General features: G+C 37.8%; 2 protein-coding genes and 1 long non-coding RNA gene across 9 annotated transcripts; 2 read left to right on the forward strand and 1 right to left on the reverse strand.

The window, feature by feature from the left end:
* LOC105178026 (large proline-rich protein BAG6) lies at positions 2,082-12,628 on the forward strand. Of its 3 annotated transcripts, none has more exons than XM_011101373.2 (18): positions 2,082-2,252; positions 3,485-3,617; positions 4,105-4,222; positions 4,854-4,952; positions 5,060-5,178; positions 5,281-5,349; positions 6,182-6,343; positions 6,422-6,491; positions 6,578-6,723; positions 7,905-8,069; positions 8,148-8,219; positions 8,660-8,783; positions 8,873-9,178; positions 9,258-9,370; positions 9,447-9,641; positions 10,474-11,088; positions 11,769-11,927; positions 12,018-12,628. In XM_011101373.2, exons 2-18 carry the CDS (start codon positions 3,489-3,491, stop codon positions 12,078-12,080), a joined length of 2,724 nt encoding a protein of 907 aa, XP_011099675.1. In that variant the 5' UTR covers positions 2,082-2,252; positions 3,485-3,488; the 3' UTR covers positions 12,081-12,628. The 3 variants fall into 3 exon arrangements, with proteins under 3 accessions (XP_011099675.1, XP_020547382.1, XP_011099667.1); XM_020691723.1 differs by having other exon boundaries at positions 4,854-4,946; positions 9,249-9,370; XM_011101365.2 differs by having other exon boundaries at positions 2,083-2,252; positions 9,249-9,370; positions 12,018-12,586.
* Positions 12,224-13,049, reverse strand: LOC110011559. Its single transcript, XR_002286558.1, has 2 exons — positions 12,780-13,049; positions 12,224-12,741 (listed from the first exon to the last, which is right to left on the reverse strand). It is a non-coding gene; the product is annotated as an uncharacterized LOC110011559 (long non-coding RNA).
* Positions 13,759-17,413, forward strand: LOC105178042. Of its 5 annotated transcripts, XR_002288094.1 has the most exons (3): positions 13,759-14,232; positions 15,906-16,084; positions 16,177-17,413. XR_002288094.1 is itself a non-coding variant. In XM_020698134.1 (2 exons), exon 1 carries the CDS (start codon positions 13,865-13,867, stop codon positions 14,204-14,206), a length of 342 nt encoding a protein of 113 aa, XP_020553793.1. In that variant the 5' UTR covers positions 13,759-13,864; the 3' UTR covers positions 14,207-14,232; positions 15,906-17,413. The 5 variants fall into 5 exon arrangements, 4 of the variants coding, with proteins under 4 accessions (XP_020553793.1, XP_020553795.1, XP_011099695.1 ...); XM_020698134.1 differs by having other exon boundaries at positions 15,906-17,413; XM_020698136.1 differs by having other exon boundaries at positions 15,939-17,413.

A 19,228-nucleotide genomic window follows, 5' to 3' on the forward strand; every position in this document is an offset into this window, starting at 1 on the left:
GGGAGAGGGAGAGTCATCGGAAAGGAAGAGTGAACAAGCTTCAATACTCAATGGTTTGGGTCGAAGCTGGTTTGAGCTTCTTGAAGGTCAGGTCGAACTCGTGGCCAATCACCCAAAATATGGCCAATCGCCCGAGTTCTTCACGGGTATGGTTTTCCCCCACTGTTTATATCTTGGATTATGGAATGCGTTTGCAATTCATCATTTTCAGTGGCTTTAAATGACTCCCTTCATGGGTTTTTTCCGGGGAGGAAAGGCCTAAGGCAAGGAGACCCGATGTCGTCGGCCCTTTTCCTCCTTAGCATGAAACATTTCTCCCGACTGGTCAAGAAGAAAACATCTATTTCGGACTTCAACTTTCACCCCAAATGCGAGAAGTTGAAAAGCACTCATCTCCTCTTTGCCGATGATCTCATGCTTTTCTCCCGTGGCGACATTCCATCTATTCACGTCTTGATGGAATGCTCCAAGAGTTTAAGGACGCATCCGACCTCACAGTTAATACCTCTAAGTTAAGCATATTCACAGCGGGCATTCAAAATGAGGAGCTTGACGGGATTCTCGCTCATACGGAGTTTGCGAGAGGTGAGATGCCGGTCAGATACCTTGACATTCCACTAGCGGCACAGCGGCTTTTGGTCACCAACTACTCACCGCTTGTGGATCAAATTGCCAACTGCATTTCGAAGTGGACGGGCAAATCCTTATCTTATGCAGGCCGACTGGAACTTATCCGCTTAGTTATTCAGGGGGTGGAGTGCTTTTGGCTCTGAGTCTTCCCACTTCCAGCGGCGGTCATCGAGAAAATCCACCGACTATGCAGGAATTTTCTATGGAACTCTAGGAAGGCACCGGTAGCTTGGGAGGAAATCTGTCATCCCAAGGAAGAAGGTGGACTCGGCATTCGACACATACAGTCTTGGAACGTGGCCCTCCTTGCCCGTGTATTATGGAACATTCACCGTAAGGCAGACACGTTGTGTGTGCAGTGGGTCAACGGTGTCTACCTTAGAGGTGCATCAATCTGGGACTGGCAACCGAAGAAGGGGGATTCTCCACTCCTTCAACGGCTTGCCGAAATTCGCAACAGGGTGGTCACTGATTTTGGTTCTCCGGAGGCAGCGATCGAACAGATGACAAGATGGTCTACCCCAAAGGGTCTCCAAACGTCGAAAGCTTATGAGTACTTCAAACCGAAACTTGCGAGGCAGCATTGGAAAGCGGCTATATGGAAGGTTTTTACCCCACCGAAGTACTCATTTATCTTGTCGCTTGGCTTGCGCGGTAGACTAAATACAAGGGACAGACTTGGATTCCTCAAAGAGGAGGATTTATGCTCACTATGTATCAACACTAAGGAATCGGCCAAGCACATTTTCTTTGAGTGCCCGTTCAGCAACTTCGTTTGGTCACGCATCCGACACTAGCTTGGCATTAACCGGTCTATGTCAACCCTTCAAAGTGCGGTCAAGTGGCTCAAGAAGGAGAAAACAGGTTCCTCCATGCAGAACAAAGCGCGACATCTCGCTTTGGCATGCACGGTCTACACACTTTGGAGGCATCACAACGAAGTTATCTTTGAGGGCTTAACGCCCTGTCCCGAGGGGCTTATTATTTTAGTCAAGGTTACATTGTATAGGGTCCTTTGGACGCTTTTCTCACACGGTTTGATTGTTTCTTAACTTGAGCGTGGGCTTTTGTACTCTCCGGGTATGCCCGGAGTACACTGCAAATATTCTTGGATGAATGAAACTTACATTTCACCCAAAAAAAAAAAAAATAGTGGGCTGATCCAAAAGGAAGTAAACCAAAAATTAAAAATAATTATGTGGTGTATCCAACTAATAAATGTATGTAAATGTGTTATTAAAAAATATATTATAATAATTGTTAATTAATTATATGCATTTGATAATAATAATTAATTTTATTGACGATTATAACTAATTTATTTAGAACATCACATTGCGTTTTCATCCGTTCACAAACTAAAATCGTCACACGCGTTGTAGCGACTCCGGATATAAATAACAGTACTGCAAACAATTTAAAAAAACAATGATGAGTCTTTGCAAGTGAACTCTAGACGCTTCTGGAACAAATACCAATTTTTCATGTTGTGATGACGTTTAAGCCCTCGCAGTTTACATTTTTGTTCTTCGCTCAAAATTGTTTCTTTGACTCCAAGATTCCGCGATTCGAACTGCTTATCGCTCGCAATTTTTCTCTGATTTTCTTCCCGTAACTCCAAGGTTTGATTCAATCGCTCCGTATGCGTGTCTGTCTTCTTTTTAGTTTCTTTTTTTTTTCTTCGTTTTGTGATTTGTTATTGCAAACCCTAGGCGCAGCTTTGTTGGTTGCAAATGGAATCTGATGATTTATTGTATCTGTATTTATTTTCTTTGTGTTGCCAATGGGAAAAAAGCGTTATTGCTGTAAAATTCCTGATTGTTGGTTGCGCTGTATGCTAATGCGTGTTGTTGCTTGAATTTCTGAATGCCATTTTTTGAACTATTAGTTTCCTTTCGCATTTGGTTTTTGAGTCTGAAGTGTTCGGTTGTTGTTGCGCAATGATTTGTGGAATTTAATGTTTGTCGAATGCTGTGAATGATGTGAACTTCTTAGCAAGTTTAGATTTTTCTTTCTTTATTTTTTTCTGTAGCTTATTTGTTAATGGGATTTGACTTGTGCGCATTGTTATGCATGAATAGTAACAAAAAGGAAGAAGATGACTGTCCAAGCAAATGGGTTCACATTAACAATTGACATGTCTACCAAAGATACTCGGGCTTCCAGTTTTCCCGTCTAATCTGGTCTGAAATTTGATCTTGATTGAGATTTTGAGCTAAAGAAGAGTCCTTAAACAACCCATTCTGTATAGTCTCTCACTCTCTCTGGAATATCAAAGGTGGTATCATATAACTTAAACCAGTCATCTATATGAAAATGAAACTGGACCAGCTTATACTTAACAGAAAGAATATTTGGCGACATTGTTTGGCTTTTAGGCATCCCATATTGGTTGTTTTTCTCTATACACCTTTAATGTTGCTTAGTAGTGAATGCATTTGTGGAGCCCTTGGTTATCAGTTGTTCGCGTGTTGTGCAGTTCTTCAGGTTTAGGTTTTGGTAGTTCTTGTTTGGAAGTACCATTCTGCATTTCATTTACTTGTGCAGAATTTTCTCCATTTATCTCATATGGATGGGATAAGATCCAGCCCCAAATTAAGCCCAAAGGTCTAACTCTGGCGTTGTTTTCTGATGTTGCTGAGTAACCCATTTGTAACAGAGATATGTTTCATGTTGTATACTGCAGATGCCTTAACGATGGAAAAATAGAATTCATATATTGCTAGCAAAGCTGACATGTGTAATGGATCCTTGATTCATGGGTTCTTTTATTTTTATCACGATGATGGGTGTCATGTTAAAATTATACATGCGGATATTTGTGATGCTTATTACACCTGTCTCAACTTTGAAGGTACATGGCGGAGTCGCAGCTCCATGATGGTTCAAGTACAAGTGATGTTTCTGGGGGGTGCTCTGACTCAAATCTTCAGCTCAATATCAAGACCCTGGATTCCCGGATTTACAGCTTTAATGTGGATAAGAATGTAATTTCTTATTTAATCTTGTGACTAGCATGTTGATAGTTTTGAAGGCAATGGCCATCCTTTTATTAGTTTATTGTGTATCTGCCAGGTTGTCTTGTTGCTTCCAGGTTCTTTATGAGTCACTCCTAAAGGAAAAGAGAAAATATATCAAAGAGAGCATAGGAGATGTTTACCGTAGGCCTTCTAGAATCTTACGTGATCCCTTTCTAGATGCTCGAGATTCTTGCTTGATACTTGCCCAATTCCTTCATCTGTAGTCGGAATATAAATTTGCAGTGCATAATAAAATATAATAAGTTTTCTGTTTATAATGATTATTTGTTATTTTCTATCCATTGTTTTATTGAAAAGTGTGTTCCGGAATCCGGAGCATGATCCCTTAATTGAAGGAACAACTTGAATCTTCTTTTGGATGACTACTATATTACTTGTATCTCTTATGCTGATTGCACCGTTGTTGTCTAACATGTTGTTGATACCATTTCAGATGGTTGTATCAGCATTCAAGGAGAAAATAGCCAGTCAAAGTGGTGTGCCTGTTGGGCAGCAGCGTCTAATTTTTCGGGGCAAGGTCTTGAAAGATGATCATCTTCTTTCTGAATATAGTATCCTACCACCGATTTTTTCTCTACTCATATTAGTTTTTCTCCCATTTTGTACCGAGTGTTGTATAAGTTACTGTTATAAAAATATGAACTTGTATGAGTTTATTCTGCTTGCATCATTCTTCGATGAGAAGAGGTGAGTATGCCTCCGCTTATCTGTATGCATATTCATACATATGATATGTTTGATAATATATAATATACACACATACGTATATGTGTGCGCGTGCGCGGGTGCTTGCTTGTTATTTATTTTTATGCAGTCTATGTTTTGGTGCTTGTGCATGTACTCTTGGCTGCTTAGCAATTCAATCAATTAAAAGAGATTCTATGGGAGATGGAGTAAGGTGATTTATATATTGAGAATAATCATATATGACTTTTGAGAAACTCAAAATAAACTGATATATATTTTCAGTTTATCATGGATGTCAGTTATTACCATTATTATGAACTTGTTAAACTTATATATTACCTGTAATTTTTTTTTGTTCTGTACTTATCTCGGGCAATTATGACATTGTTTTGTTTAGGTACCTTCACACTGTATATGTGTGTGTGTGTGAGTGTGTGTATTGGTATATCATGCATATTGCACCATCTTTATGGTGTCTACTTAACAATACGACAGATGTTGAAAATGGGGATACTTTGCATTTAGTTGAAAGGCAGCCACAGCCATCTCCTGGTTCCAGCTCTCGGGAGGCAACCTCTAGTAGTGGTGGTAGAGGTCATAAGACGAGTTGCATTTTGATTGCAAGTTTTACTTGAGATGTAAACGTTCTGGTACAATATTCTTCCCAATTTTCATTATCACTTCCTTATTTTGGGTTACAGGACAAGATCCTAATGCTGGTGTATCACGTAATCGTATTGGACCAATTGCCCACAGTATAGTATTGGGGACATTAAATGTTGGAGATCCAGGGGAAGCTGTTGTTCCAGATTTAAGTCGGGTGTGTTTGTATTGTTATGCTAGAGTTGCCATGTACATTTAATAATGGAGCTATGTGAAATTATATATTCTATGGCAATCATTAGATATGTATGCTTTTTAGGTCATTGGGGCAGTATTGAACACTATCGGAATTGGTACACAGACAGGAGGCATGCAAACTGGCGTTCCGGTAGTACTTCTTTTATTTTAATTTTCTCCTCCTGTTATTGCGCTTTAAACAATTTGTTTCGGAGTGTATATCGATTAACTACTTAAGATGCCTGTGTGTTGGGTTATGTGCAAAGTTACGTGTATATTTTCTATGTGTGTCAGACTATGTTGTTATTCACGCAGTATGGATTTTATCCTAGGGAAAGCACATTTCTCCTTGTCGAAGAACTGGTATCATTACCATGATATAGTAATTTTGATGGTGTCCTTTGTCATTTAGCCTTCCAGCTAAGATCATTATTGGCATCTGTTGAAGATTTCACGTTCGTCAATTTGCTAATCAAGCGTGTGGTGGCTATTTCATAGGAAATCAATCCTTTAGTGATTTTAATTGACTGTTTACAACTCAATGCTCTGAGCTTGTCTACTCCAAAATCTGATGCCGAAGTATTATATTTGTTAGCACTTTTAGATAATAACAAAAACAATTATTTTCAGTTAATGTCACTGACCTCTGAGTGTGGCTACTTGTTTGACTTGCGTCTAAGTTGTAACACATTTTGTCACTTTTGCTTGCTGTAGTTCTAGTGTAGATATGCATGTATATATAATTGCTCAGCATTCTGTTGTTGAAGTGAATAATGTGAATAATGAAGAAGAAAAGAGCAATCTAATAAATTTGCGGATGGATCTTTGTGTATTCATATGATAATGGAGTTGCTGTTGAATTTATTATTTGTTGATGCTGTCCCATAAATTTAGGCCCCTCTTTCCAATATTGTCTCTGCTTTTCATTATTCCAGATTCTTGTTAGTTAATGGGTTTATTGATAGTCATTTTCTCGTATTCAGACTTCTAATGCAAATGAAACAGAAGCATCACAGTCTAATTCTGCCAGTCAAAGTCAGAATGGAAATCAGTCTGTCCCTTGGCAAGCCTTTCATGGGCAAGCTGCATCCCAGGCTATGCAAACCCCACTAGGAGCAGCAATTGCTGTTCCATCACTGAACATGGTAGAAGAATATCAAATTTTGCTTTAAGTAAGATTTGCTTATGTTCTACCTAATCTGACAATTTTTCCCCATGGTCAGCCAATTCCTGATTCACTGAGCACACTAATTGAGTTCATGAACCGAATGGAACTGGCATTCTCACAAAATGGTAACAACATAAGCATTCTTGAGTTTGGTTTTGTGCTCAGGAAGTGCCTTGTATGAGGATTCCTAAATTCCTGTCTTCAAATCCAGGTAATCAACCAAATCAATCACCGGTGGCTAGTGATACTCTTGAACTGCCTTCAAATTCTCGTGGTTTACGAACGGTGGACGCTTTGAGCATTGTTTTACAACGTGCACAACGTCTCCTTAGTGATCATGCTGTTCCAGCATTATCTGTAAGTACCATCCTTATGAGATTATTATCTCTGTCTTACAATTTTGTACTGCCAACCTTTGTTGTTTATTTTACTGTGGCATGTGGGCCAGCATATGTGTATTTTTCTTCTGAATTAGTGACTTCATTGTGCTCTTGATTTAAGCCATGCTTCCCTCTCTTGAAGGTCATGTTCCTATGCTCCTGATGGAACTGTGGGAACCAATTGTTCGAATAATTCTAAAATCTTCCCTTTTGCCCTTCCTGGAGACCTCACTTAACTGTCAGAACAGAAGGGAAAAGGAAAACTAAATAGTTATTGTTGTTCATTTACTGTACTTTACTTGATCATTAGTGCTCCTCTCACCTTTTGAACTCTGAATGTCAACTATTTCTTTGTCTTCCATTTGACATATGGTGCTTGTTATATTATATGATATATGAAAAGTGTTGGTAGATTTACATATTCAGAAGTAAACCTTCAACTATGAGTTCTTTGTATTATGTTATTATCTTACTCACATGGATAAAGATATATACTTTTGGGTTAAAGGAGTGAGTGTAAAGTGGAAACTTTTGTTCTAATAAGAAAAAAGGTGCTGCTAGTTGCACCTGGAAAGTTGAATGATTTTGCGCTGTTTATCTTATCAGATGTCAAGTGAACAAACTAGTTCCGTTAAAAAAAAGTGAGCAAACTAATTATTTTCAGCTGATCTGTATGGAATAGTCAAGTGATTGTGAGCTCATGAAATGAAACTGGAGTACATTGGATCATCAGAAAAGAAAATGAAGTAAAATGTCATAAAGTAGGGTGCTCTAAGTCGTGTAAAAATGATTATAGTCAAGCTTGAGAATGATCGCAATTTTTTAAGTTTGGTAAATTTGTTGTTGCATTCTTTAGGCAAATAAAAGGAGGAGATGAAAAAGAATGGGTTGCGGGTGGCTGGTGGAGAAGCTTCTTTAGGCAAATAAAAGGAGGAGATGAAAAAGGATGGGTTGGGGGTGGCTGGTGGGGAAGCTTGTCTTGCCCATATGTGATCTTACTGTTAATACATCTTCAAAAACTTTATTTCCATCATTATTTGTTACCGAATGCAGCATCTGATTGATAGATTTATGTTCACATGGTTTGGCTACTAACTTCAACTTTTAGTATTTTGTTCTTGGTTCTGATTCTATTTATAACCTGCTGTGACTTTGTAGCACACTGCAGGCAGATTAAATCATGAGGGGGGATCTAATGATCCTGTGGTAAGGGGGCAAGTACAGACAGAATCTACTCAATTAGGCATGGCGATGCAACACTTAGGTGCACTTCTTCTAGAACTGGGGAGGACCATTTTAACACTTCGCATGGGACAATCTCCAGTATGTCCTTCTCCTTGACCTTATCAGCTTGCCCTTTTGTGAATGTAAGCCATTAACAATCTTCGGATGTTTATGCAGGCTGAATCTTTTGTGAATGCTGGACCTGCTGTTTATATATCCCCATCAGGACCTAATCCGATTATGGTTCAGGTTTCTAATTCAACCCCTGATTATTACTGTGAAGCTTATGTTTATCTATTAAAAATTCCTTAATATATCCTGAACATGCACGCACGCTTCCTTTTGTTCTGCGTTGTGCTAAAATGTTATGGTTTCCAGGAAAATCTGGTGCATCTTAAAACTGTTAATTGAACTGATTGAATTAAGTGAATTGTTTTTAAGCTTTCATGTGCCGATTTTATGTTTTTAATTTCTTTGGATGGAATTAATTGAAGCTTGCTCCGAGATGTTATTTTGGACAATAATAACTTAACCTGCCTAGATTTTCTTTGAAGGTTTGCACTTATCGTGTATAGATCCTCTGAACATTTGTGTCCTTCAGGAATATCTTCTTGATGCGTCTCAATTTAGTGATATACATTTTTCTCTCTTTAATTTTGCTATTTATGATTCTCATGCACGATTTGCAGCCATTTCCTCTCCAAACCAGCTCTCTTTTTGGTGCTTCATCGGGTGTCTCACCAAGTCCTATGGCTATGGGCCCAGTTGGTGTTGCTAGTATTCCAAGGAATGTAAATATTCATATTCATACTGGTATGTGGTATTTAAGAAATACAAATCTAATATATTTCTCTGAGTATGCATTTTTCTCAATGTCTTAATGGAATTCAACTTTGAACCAGGAGCATCACTGGCACCTATGGTTTCTCAATTGGGTAACCGGGCACCTAATGGAGAAGGAACGCAAGAAGAACGTGCTAATGTATCTGAGTCTAGTGATTTCGGTCAAGCACGGGGGTCTTCAGGAGTAGGTGTCACTGCTAATGTTGTTTCGCAACCTGCGATGGTTTCAATCTCTGGTGCTTTGGCACCTGGTACTGGTGTTCAACAGACACCTGATTCAAATTCTATTTCCTCTGTGGTTGCTGAAATCAACGCTCAAATGAGAAGTCTGTTATCTAACATGCAGAACGATCAGGCACCTTCAGGCATGCACACCAAAATCTGCTTTGTTATGTACAGGGTATTATATGCTAACGTACTTCTGTATTTGTGAAGGCCAAACAGAGGATTCAGCCAATCAAGACCAACCTGTTGGTTCTGGAGAAAATACAAGCAGACAGAGGACTGCTGAGGCCAGCCATACTTCACCTCATGTCAGCATGATGGATGATCAGAAGGTTAAAAATGGGAGCCATTGAATTTGATTGCTTGTGGTCCAAATCACATTTGTACTCACTAGATGTAAACTGTCAGGCACAAACTGCATGCAACCAACCTGATATTAAAGGGAAGGGAGCTGGTGTGGGTTCAGTTAGTGAACCTTCTATAAGTTCTGAAGGAGGCTCTGATAAAAGGCCAACGGCATCTGATCGGGGTGATGATAATGATAATGCTGATAGTCCTTCGGGCATCCCTCTTGGATTGGGGCTAGGAGGCCTTCAGCCTAAGGTAAGAAATTGCTTTGTTTTGCTTTCTTGAAGTGGTCTTTTTCGGTCACACGGATTTCAGGTGCATTTCCATTCTTCGTAGTTAAGTTCTAAAATAAGAATTTTCGCATTTATTAATTGGTTTAGAAATGTGGATAAGTTTTTGTGAATTCTTTTTGATCGGCATGCTTAATTAATATCTATAATCTTTTTCGGGTTGGTTATGTCCTCTTTCTGATTCAATTGGTTCTTTTATTAATTCTTTATGAAATTGATTCTAAGTCGAGAGGAAAGTGGCAACATGTTTCTTTTACGAGTAACAATGCCTTCGAGCTCTGATAGAAATAAATATGACAGTTTGTTATCATCGAATATTCTCACTCTGTGAAAAGTTATGATATTCAGTAAGGTCCATCCCTTCAAAAATATAATTGGTAGTATATTCTGCCCTTTCCGTAGGAAAAATACCCTATCTGTAGAAAGTGAAACCAATAGCAGGACTACATATTTCTAGTTATCCTTAGGCAGCCAAGGCAAAATCTATTTTTTTGCCCAAGGAAAATGAGAAGGTCACAGGGGAAAGAAAATAAAAAAGAGTAAGCTGCAAAAGTCAACTGAACTTTATGCAATTGTCAGCCTCCCTATTTTGAATGGTGTGCTTGAGCACCGATCACGGAATGTGAATTGGGTGATTTAGGTTAATTCTGCACCAGTTTATTATAGTTTTTCAATGTTTCCCATTACTGTGTTGTTATATGATGAGACCATTTGTTGCATTATCTACTCTTTGTATCTTCCTTGCCTGTTTCTCTTTAATGGGTACTTAACAGCGCTTGTGGATAAATGTGTGGTAGAGGCGAGGTAGGCAGCAGAAAGCACAAACCAAGGACACTGATAATTCAAGTGCTAGTAGTCAGAACCAGCAATCTAGGGCAGTCGGACAGCATGTTCTGCAATCTCTTGCATCACTCCCAACTAGGGGAAATAGGAATCCTTTGCCCTCAAGGCAATCATCAGACATTGCTAGGGGAGGAGGAGGACAAAGTGTGCCAACAGCAAGCCAAAATGCTGATGGCCAAGGTGATGTAGCAGATGCAATGTCTCAAATTTTGCACAGTCCTGCCCTAGATGGTTTATTGTCTGGAGTTTCCCAGCAAACTGGTGTTGGTACCCCAGATATGCTGAGAAACATGTTGCAACAATTTACTCAAAATCCCACAATGAGGAATACAGTGAATCAGATTGCTCAGCAGATTGACAGCCACGACCTTGGAAGCATGTTTTCGGGTCTGGATAGAGGCCCAGGAGGTGGCATTGATCTATCAAGGATGATGCAACAAATGATGCCTATCGTTTCTCAAGCTCTGGCAGGTGTTTCCCCTGGGTCTCAGCTAGCTCCTCCCTCAGGACCTCTGCTTCCTGATAGTAGGTCAAGAAGAGAAAGAGCAGCTGTTAATGATGACGCTGAGGTTCGTATTGAGCAGTTTTTGTTTTTGTTATTTATGATGTGAGCACCTGCTACCCATGCTTGTGAGGCCTGTGCTTATAAACTTGACTGTCGCGCAGGATGCCAGTGCCCTAAAAATGTATGATTTGTTTAACTTCGATCATGAATGATGACTTTTTCAATTGTCGTTTAAGTTCTCATCTCAGCAGCAATAATAGGGATAAGTTCATGCAAGAAAGAACCTGTTCTTCCTTTAGTATAGTTTGATCCCTGAGTTCTTTCTTATAGGAGGACATGGTCTGAAACTTGAGAACATTGATTATTCTAAACTGGAACTTGTAGGACGGCTTAATTTTAATTTGTCAAAGCCTTGTATCTGGAACTCTATGTGTGCTTTGTGAACTAATATAGCCTTGAAAAGTCAAAATAGGCTGTTATTTTTCTTTGAATTTCGTAGAATTTCAGTTCTGTTGATTCTGTTCTCTAAGTTTGTCAATTGATTCTTGTTATATTACTCGTTCGCTCCATAGATCTGCAAAGTATTAGTTTGTCCTAAGTAGGTGCTGATTGCTGTTGTTTTTCACGTTTCTAACTTGGCAAAACAAAATTTTATTCTCCTCTTACGTAGAAAATCTAACTTCACTTTTATGTTCAAAGTTATTTGTTTAATAAGGCAAACTTTTTATGATTTCTCTGTTGCAGGAGATGGGTCTTGGACGAGTAGTTCAGAGGCTTGGGAGCCCAAGTTCATCTGAGGAGATTTTTCATTCTCTAGTTGACAGGGCACTGAACCTCTCTGGTGGTGGTAGTGCAGGAGAAAGTGTTGTAAATGAACTATGCAGTCATGGTGAGCTTGCACAGGTATCAACTCCTTCACAATTTTTTGGTTCATGACTTTTGCGAAACCATGAATGTAGTTTTACTAGTGATTTTCATCTTGGTGATTCACAGGAATTCATGGAAATGCTCGATCATGATATTCTCCAGAGACTTCATGATGAAATGGGATCATAGAACGGTTCTCTGAGTTTGCTTGGCCTCGAGATGTTTCGGTTTTACTTAAAGCGGTCTGGTAGTTGGTAATTACAACCCTCTGCCAGTATCATCCTTGCCGTCATTACTGTTTCCACCTCACAGGACATGTAGAAAATGTTAAACTTTAGCTATTTGTTATCCTGATTAAGTGCCTGATGATAGTGACAGGGTACTTTCACTTTATACACGGTTATACGCCCAACATTTTCTAGCGCGGGCATCTAAGTTCTTGCTGAATATCTGGGCATTAGTCTACTTTTCCAATTTGTATCTTCAGGTTTTAAGTAATTAACTTGCTGTCAATATGGAACTAGTGAGTCTCATGAGAGCCATTATTAGGGTCACAGGATCTATGGTGTTCTCAACTTGTGAGATGCTATTGCTTGAGTTATGAGTTGAGGCAGCGACATCGAGTCTGCATTTGCCAGTTTCATATTCAGGATGTTTCTTTTCACTGTATTTTGTGCAAATGACGAATTTGTTCACGGGCTACTGTATTCTATGATTCTATGCAACTTGCGTTATCATTTTTTCTTGCTCAGTGCGAGTGATTAGCCTTACTTATGGGATTCATGACATGCTGTATGCTGTGTTGGCGGAAGTTTTTCGTTATAGGATTCATCAGTGTAATTAGATGTACCTTATAGTTATAGGATTCATCAGTGTAATTAGATGTACCTTATATATTATGTAAATTCTTTACCTTAAACGATACCTGATGCTTGTTGGCCCAACCATCCACACATCATATTTGTGAGATTTCGATTCACATCATTTCCTTATTTTCTCGGCAACAATATGATGCAAAAGCCGAAATGGAAACAGAGAAAGAAAGCATTAGGTCATTTTTATTTTTATTTTCTGTCTGAAAGATAATTAAAAGTATCTTATTTATTTCTTATAGAACACATTACTATATATATATAATTCCGGAAAAAGAAGAAACACACACTTGATTGTTTTTCCCTGTCTCTTTTTAACTGCTGCCGTAGTTCTTTTTGGAGCGTAATTGGTAGTTTGTAACTTGGAACTATACATAGTGTTTGAATTTGTTTTCGGAATATTTTGTTGTATTTTATAGAGATAAAGAGAGAAAAGCAAGGATGAATAAGTATGTGTTAGAGATAGTATGTATGTTTTGATTTGTTTTTGGAGATAATTTAAAATATGTATTGTATGTTTAATTTAAAACAGTTAAAAATACCTAGATAAGATGTTTTTATATAATGATAAACATTGGTTATGTTTTGACTTATTTTGGAGATAACTTGAAAATAAAAACAAATATAGTGGTGTTTTTGCAATTTGCAACTTAAATAGTAAAAATAGCACTTTGCACCTTGCAATTGTGTATCACTTGGCAGCTTGTAGTTGTACTCTCTGCTTGTGAATTTTGACATTTTTCTTAAAAAAATTTATTTTCTGCAATATTATGATTTTCTGGTATAATTGCATTCTTACAAATAATTATCAGCACTCACAAAGCAGTTTATCCGAATTATTGGATTAGGAGATACAAAAGAATGATACTGAGGTTATATAAAAAATTCAAAGGGCACAAGAAGAATAAACTTATCGAGTCGGATTTGAAAGGTGCAAATTGCTATTTTAATAGTTTTATGTTGTGAAGTGCAAAAATACTATAATTCAGGGTGCAAAACGACAATTGGCCCCCTGTGAAATGCGGTTGTCAAAGTTGCTGTAGCGCTTAAGAGAATACGAAAACGAGCAAGCCATCAGCAATTCATAGTCTCAGCACAGACATGGCATCGGCGGCGCCGTCCTCCTCCACCGCAGGCGGGGTGCGAAACCCTAGAGGTCACCCCAAATCTCTCGGTTTGGTCGCAAACGCGTTAAAAAGAAAACATAGCTTCGTACAGTTCTTCGCGATGACGGGGATACTACTGCTGAGCTGCCGATCTCTGGGCCAGAAGTATCGCATTCACGACCTCGTCGAGGACACCGCTGCACTGAAAGAAGAGCAGGATAGCCTCACTTCTCGCATGAATCGCATCAAGCAAGGTCTCCTAGACGAAGCCGCTCTCGAGCCGACTGGAGCTTTCGCCGCTAGGCTCCGCCTTCTCTTCGGAGACGAAAGCAATTGAGTGGATATTGGATGTTCTATTTTCAAGTGAGTAGCTTGATCATAAGGAGGTTTCTTTTGAGTTGTACTTTCGGCTTGGCGAATGCTTTAAAACTTGATCAAGGGAAGAATTAGGGTTTTAGGACGAATTCTGAATAATAGAATGCTAGTTGGAGAAATGTGTTAATTTCTCAAAGTGACTGAGATTTATCTGATGATTTCATGTTTTGTCATAATCTCAGATACTCTGTGGAAATGAGGTTACGGGGAATATGAAGCTGATGTGAATATGCATGTCAAATTGGTGAAATAAGGCATTTTTGAACTGCTATATTTGGTGCTTATTACATTTCGTGGTTTGTCATCTAGTATTCGTATGTAACATGAAATTAGGAGTTAATATGATACATTACATTTAACAACTAAAATGTGCAACAAGCGCTGTTCCTTTAGGTTGGAGGCAAACAGAAACCGTGATGGAAAGCAGAGCAAAATGGATTTTAAGAGCTCCCTTAGAATTACAAAATAGATAAATTCTATGCTGAAAAAGAAACTGAGTAGCAATTGGATGCCAAGATGATGAGTTTCTCAAGGCCAGCTTTTCGGTAGACTCTTATGTCATGGTAATTGGTTTAGCTCTAATTTACTCCCACTTTTCTGTATGTGAATTTGAGGATCACATCGAGGCTAGTTTCCAAAGTAGGCTGGCACTATATGTATGACATATCTCATGGATTAAATGAAGAAACTGACGTAATGCTTTGTTTTGGACCATCAGCTTCCAAAATGAAGTGATGATCATCAACTTGCTATTCAAGTAAAAGGATTTGCATTTTGAAGTTGAATATGAAAATTTCTCCTCTCTTCTTGAAGACAAGCTGATGTCGTGAAAGGGCAGTCACTGTTATATTCTTACATTTTTGGTTTAAAAATGCTCTTTCCTGGATGCATGGCATATATCTCGGGGTTGCTATGGCACTGAGCCTGGTTTTCTTTTCAGATTTGAGATGTTGAGGCAATGCTGCCCAGTATCCATCAGAAGGAGATCTCTTCCATTGTACCATACTTGTCCCTTGTGAACTCTATCTAGTTCCCAGCCGACATTTTTCACCATTTGATGTACCTGCTTTTTCTTCCCTTGGGTTATTCTTGACATTATGACCTTGCTCTAAAAGTCTGTAGACCTTTATCTTGGCTTCCGTATTGTTTTGAACTGCGAGTATGTTGTAGTTTTGATATGAAGTTGCAAGAACTTTGCAAGTCAAGAAGATACAACTGAGTAAATTTGCCCCCCTGAACAGGGTGAGAGCTCTAAAGCAAATAAACAGGGAATGCAATTGCATGATCATAAATGGAAAGGATGTCTACATATTAGTAAACTGCTGTTATTTGCTGACTTTTTGTCCGTATGTCATCAATACTCATGTTTGAATGACTGCTTAACAGCTTGAGGGTGACAAGTCTATTGGTTTCGAACCTAGATAATATAGGTACATTTAAAGATTAGGCCCAGGTATTTATGTCTTTGTGAGAGTTACTTTTGTTATGAGTGGGATACGAATAGCTTTATGTGATAGTTATTTGTTAGGTTGTAAACATTGGATTACTGCAGTTGCTTCCATCAGAAATAATGTTGCTCGGCCGAGAAAATGTAGCTGTTGTATCCTAGATATGTATATATGCATATAAATACACTTACGTATGTGTATGATTTAAATCAGATAGAGAACACTGATGCAGACAGAAAAATGCAGTGTGAAAGCAGCTGAAAATATGGTGCTCTGTTTCTCTATCACTACTCATCATCAGTAGCGAGAAAGCTCTGGAAGTGTAATCCAAATTCAACGCTTTTGGTGAAAGTTTCTGCCTCAAAAGGATCTTTAATCAATGCTTCTTAAAGGTAATCGTAGTATAAATCTAGATGCTTCCACATCAAGAATTCCTAGCCCGTGTTTACAAAATGATGATGACCTAGTTCAAATTTTCGATTAGGTCCTGCTGGTTGGAACAATTACATTATGCAAGATATGATTAGATGGGATATGATAACGCATGATAAGTAATTCCATGACATGTTAACCGATGTTTGATTGAACATATTGACCAGCGCAATATCTCATTTGTCTAATGTTTTGGTTCAAATGTATCGCAATCTCACTTGCATATACTAGTGAGACTGAAATCCACCCTCGGTCATTAGCCTGTATGGAAAATTGAGTTCATTGACAGGCAATGGTAAATTGTATTTGAAGGGCCTCGATGTGAGTCGCAATGCCCAGTGATTGCCATTTATTTGGGTCCTACTAATAATCAATCCCAAAACATGCGCTAGTCTATTCTTGTTGGCTTTAATAACAACTTCCGTGTTGAACTGTCTCCAAATACTATTCGGATTGCCAGCTCCATCGAAGCTGAAAATTGAAAACGCACCGTGGACATGATTGCGGGAGTTTAGGCGGGAATTAATGTGCCTGAATCTGAAGAATTAACCTTTACAGTAGCTTCTTTTTGTAAAATGTGTAAGAATTACAATTAAACAGAAGAGGAGGAGAAGAAGTTAAAATGTAGAGGTGGGGCTGACAAAGTCGTACTGTTTATTAAACGTATTTAAAAGTAGGAAGAGCAATGAGATTGAGGGAGGGCACATGCATTGGAATGATGTTGGAAAATAGAATAGAATTGGGTGGTGGAGAGGAGAAGACAAACACTTTAACATATCCATATCCATCCAATTTCATTGCCTAATCTACACGTTTTCCCCATTTCAAGTGTTGTTATTACATGCCCCACTCCACTACTGCTCCAACCCAAATCTATTTACTATTCTCAATGTCGTCTGCTTTGGGGCCATTTTTCGATGTTCATCGTAAGGATCTTCCTCGGCGCTTCTTACTATTGACGTAAAACTTGTTTGTGTGTGTGTTAAATTATATTTTTTGTGAAGTCAAAAAAAATTGGATCAATGGTTGTCTCTACCCTTGATTTGAATTCATGATGAATAAATCCTTTATCATATAATTTAGGTTAGGGATACACTGGATATGACTCGATTGTAGCCCTCCGACTTTTAATTCAAAAGCTCAATTTGTGAATAAAATATATAACATACCTAGCAACAGAGGGCTGGAATATTTATAGGTTCGGTTCATATGAACTAATCACATCGAAATGACGTGAACAATCGTATATCGTCAATTTATAGTACATTGAATGCGAGCAAAAAGAAAAATACAAATCCTTAAAGTGCAAGGTCATTTCTGAATTTAATTGAGGTGTGTTGAGTAATTTTACAAGTGAGTGGGACGGGCACATCATCTACATTGCAATTTAATTATATAATAATTGCAAGTTAAACATAATGATTAAAATGGTTAGATCTGTGTCAAAGCCCTCCTCCAATTTTATGGATTGGGGCTCATCACATTGTTTTTTTGACTTATATGAAGCAATCTAAAATATTTAAAAATACAAAACAGAAGACCTAAATTATTCTCTCCTGCTTTTTATACATCTTTGAGGTATTTTATGTTTAAAAAATGTCTATTTTTCATATTCATTTTTTACTATTGCCCCTTGGCAACTTTTAATTCGAGATCTGAACCAATTGAATAACGAGTATAATATTATTAGTATATGATTAGCATACAATTAAAAAAAATACCAATCACATAACAAACACATCATATTTACTATATAATTCGTTGGAATCTTGATTTTCTAAAAAGTTTCCCAATTGGAATGAGGTGTTTCTTGGATCTACAAATCTTACACCTTCATCCATTGACCTTAATCTTACCACAGATATATAACTACTACTAATAGCCTTTTGAAAGGTCAAAACTATGAATGCATGCAGCCATAAAGACACCTCCCAGCAGAAAAAGAAAAGCTACAATCACCCACTTCTCTGCAATAAATACTCATCAACTAGTGCAATTAATTATGCACTTACAAACAAATTATAAGGACTCTTCTCCTCAGTAATTTATTGTGGTAGTGAGTCAGACCTCCCTTTCCATTTTCCATCCCAAGATCCAAAACCCAAATAACCCCTTTCATGTGCACACGTGAATCGAATTACAGGCCCAATACTTTTAGTCTGCGGTACAAAGTCAGATCTAATTACACAAACATTTCATATCTTTTATAAAATTACAAGTAAATAGAGACACATTTGCATTTACAAGAGTCGTATTTATAATTTTACACTGGATAAGAAATACTAATTGTATAATTAGACCTAATTTTGAGAGTGCAAATTTGATTTTCCCTTTAATTTAATGTCCTATAGTATTATTCCCAACCTGAACACCACATGCAAAGATAATGTTTTCTTTTTCTGAGTCAAATTATTTGGATCCAAAAATAGCTTACTCTCATAAGGCTGTACTTAGTATAATGTGACATGCCAGTTTAAAATTAAGAATTAGAATTGTTATTCAGACAAGTCAACTGGATTTTATCAATATTATTGCATATATGCATGTGATTGAGGTCCGCCCTTGTACGAATGGAAGGGAAGAATTTTAGTTCGGATCTGATTTGGTTAAATTTGAATCAATTATGACTTATCGTGTAATTTGTGTACAGTTTAGAGAAAGTGACCAATTACATAGCAAGTGTATCTTGATTTTGTCTGACCGAACTTGATCCAAATAAAAAATTTCCATGAATGGAATTATCAAAAATCATTTTAGAAATAATTACAGGCTTTGAAAAAAATTACATACTTTTATCTTAAATTGTGTGAATGGAAACTTGATGTCTTATATGATTGGAATACGATTGATTCACAGTGAGTTACTCTTATAAATGAATAAATCAGCTTTTTCCTACACATTGAATTTTCTTATAATCTGCTCAGTGTTATTAATTGTAATTTTTTTGAATGAGTGAATTAGATTGCGATCCGAGACCACATTAATTTTCAATTAAAAGTGGGTCTTAAAATATTATTTTTGTATTTGACCTCAAAATTAATAATAGGAAAAAAAAATTGTGGGTGGGGTGGGGGGGGGGGGAGGGGGGGGGGAAGGGGGGGGGA

Source organism: Sesamum indicum, linkage group LG2 (assembly GCF_000512975.1).
Source record: "Sesamum indicum cultivar Zhongzhi No. 13 linkage group LG2, S_indicum_v1.0, whole genome shotgun sequence".
Classification (NCBI taxonomy): Eukaryota; Viridiplantae; Streptophyta; class Magnoliopsida; order Lamiales; family Pedaliaceae; genus Sesamum; species Sesamum indicum.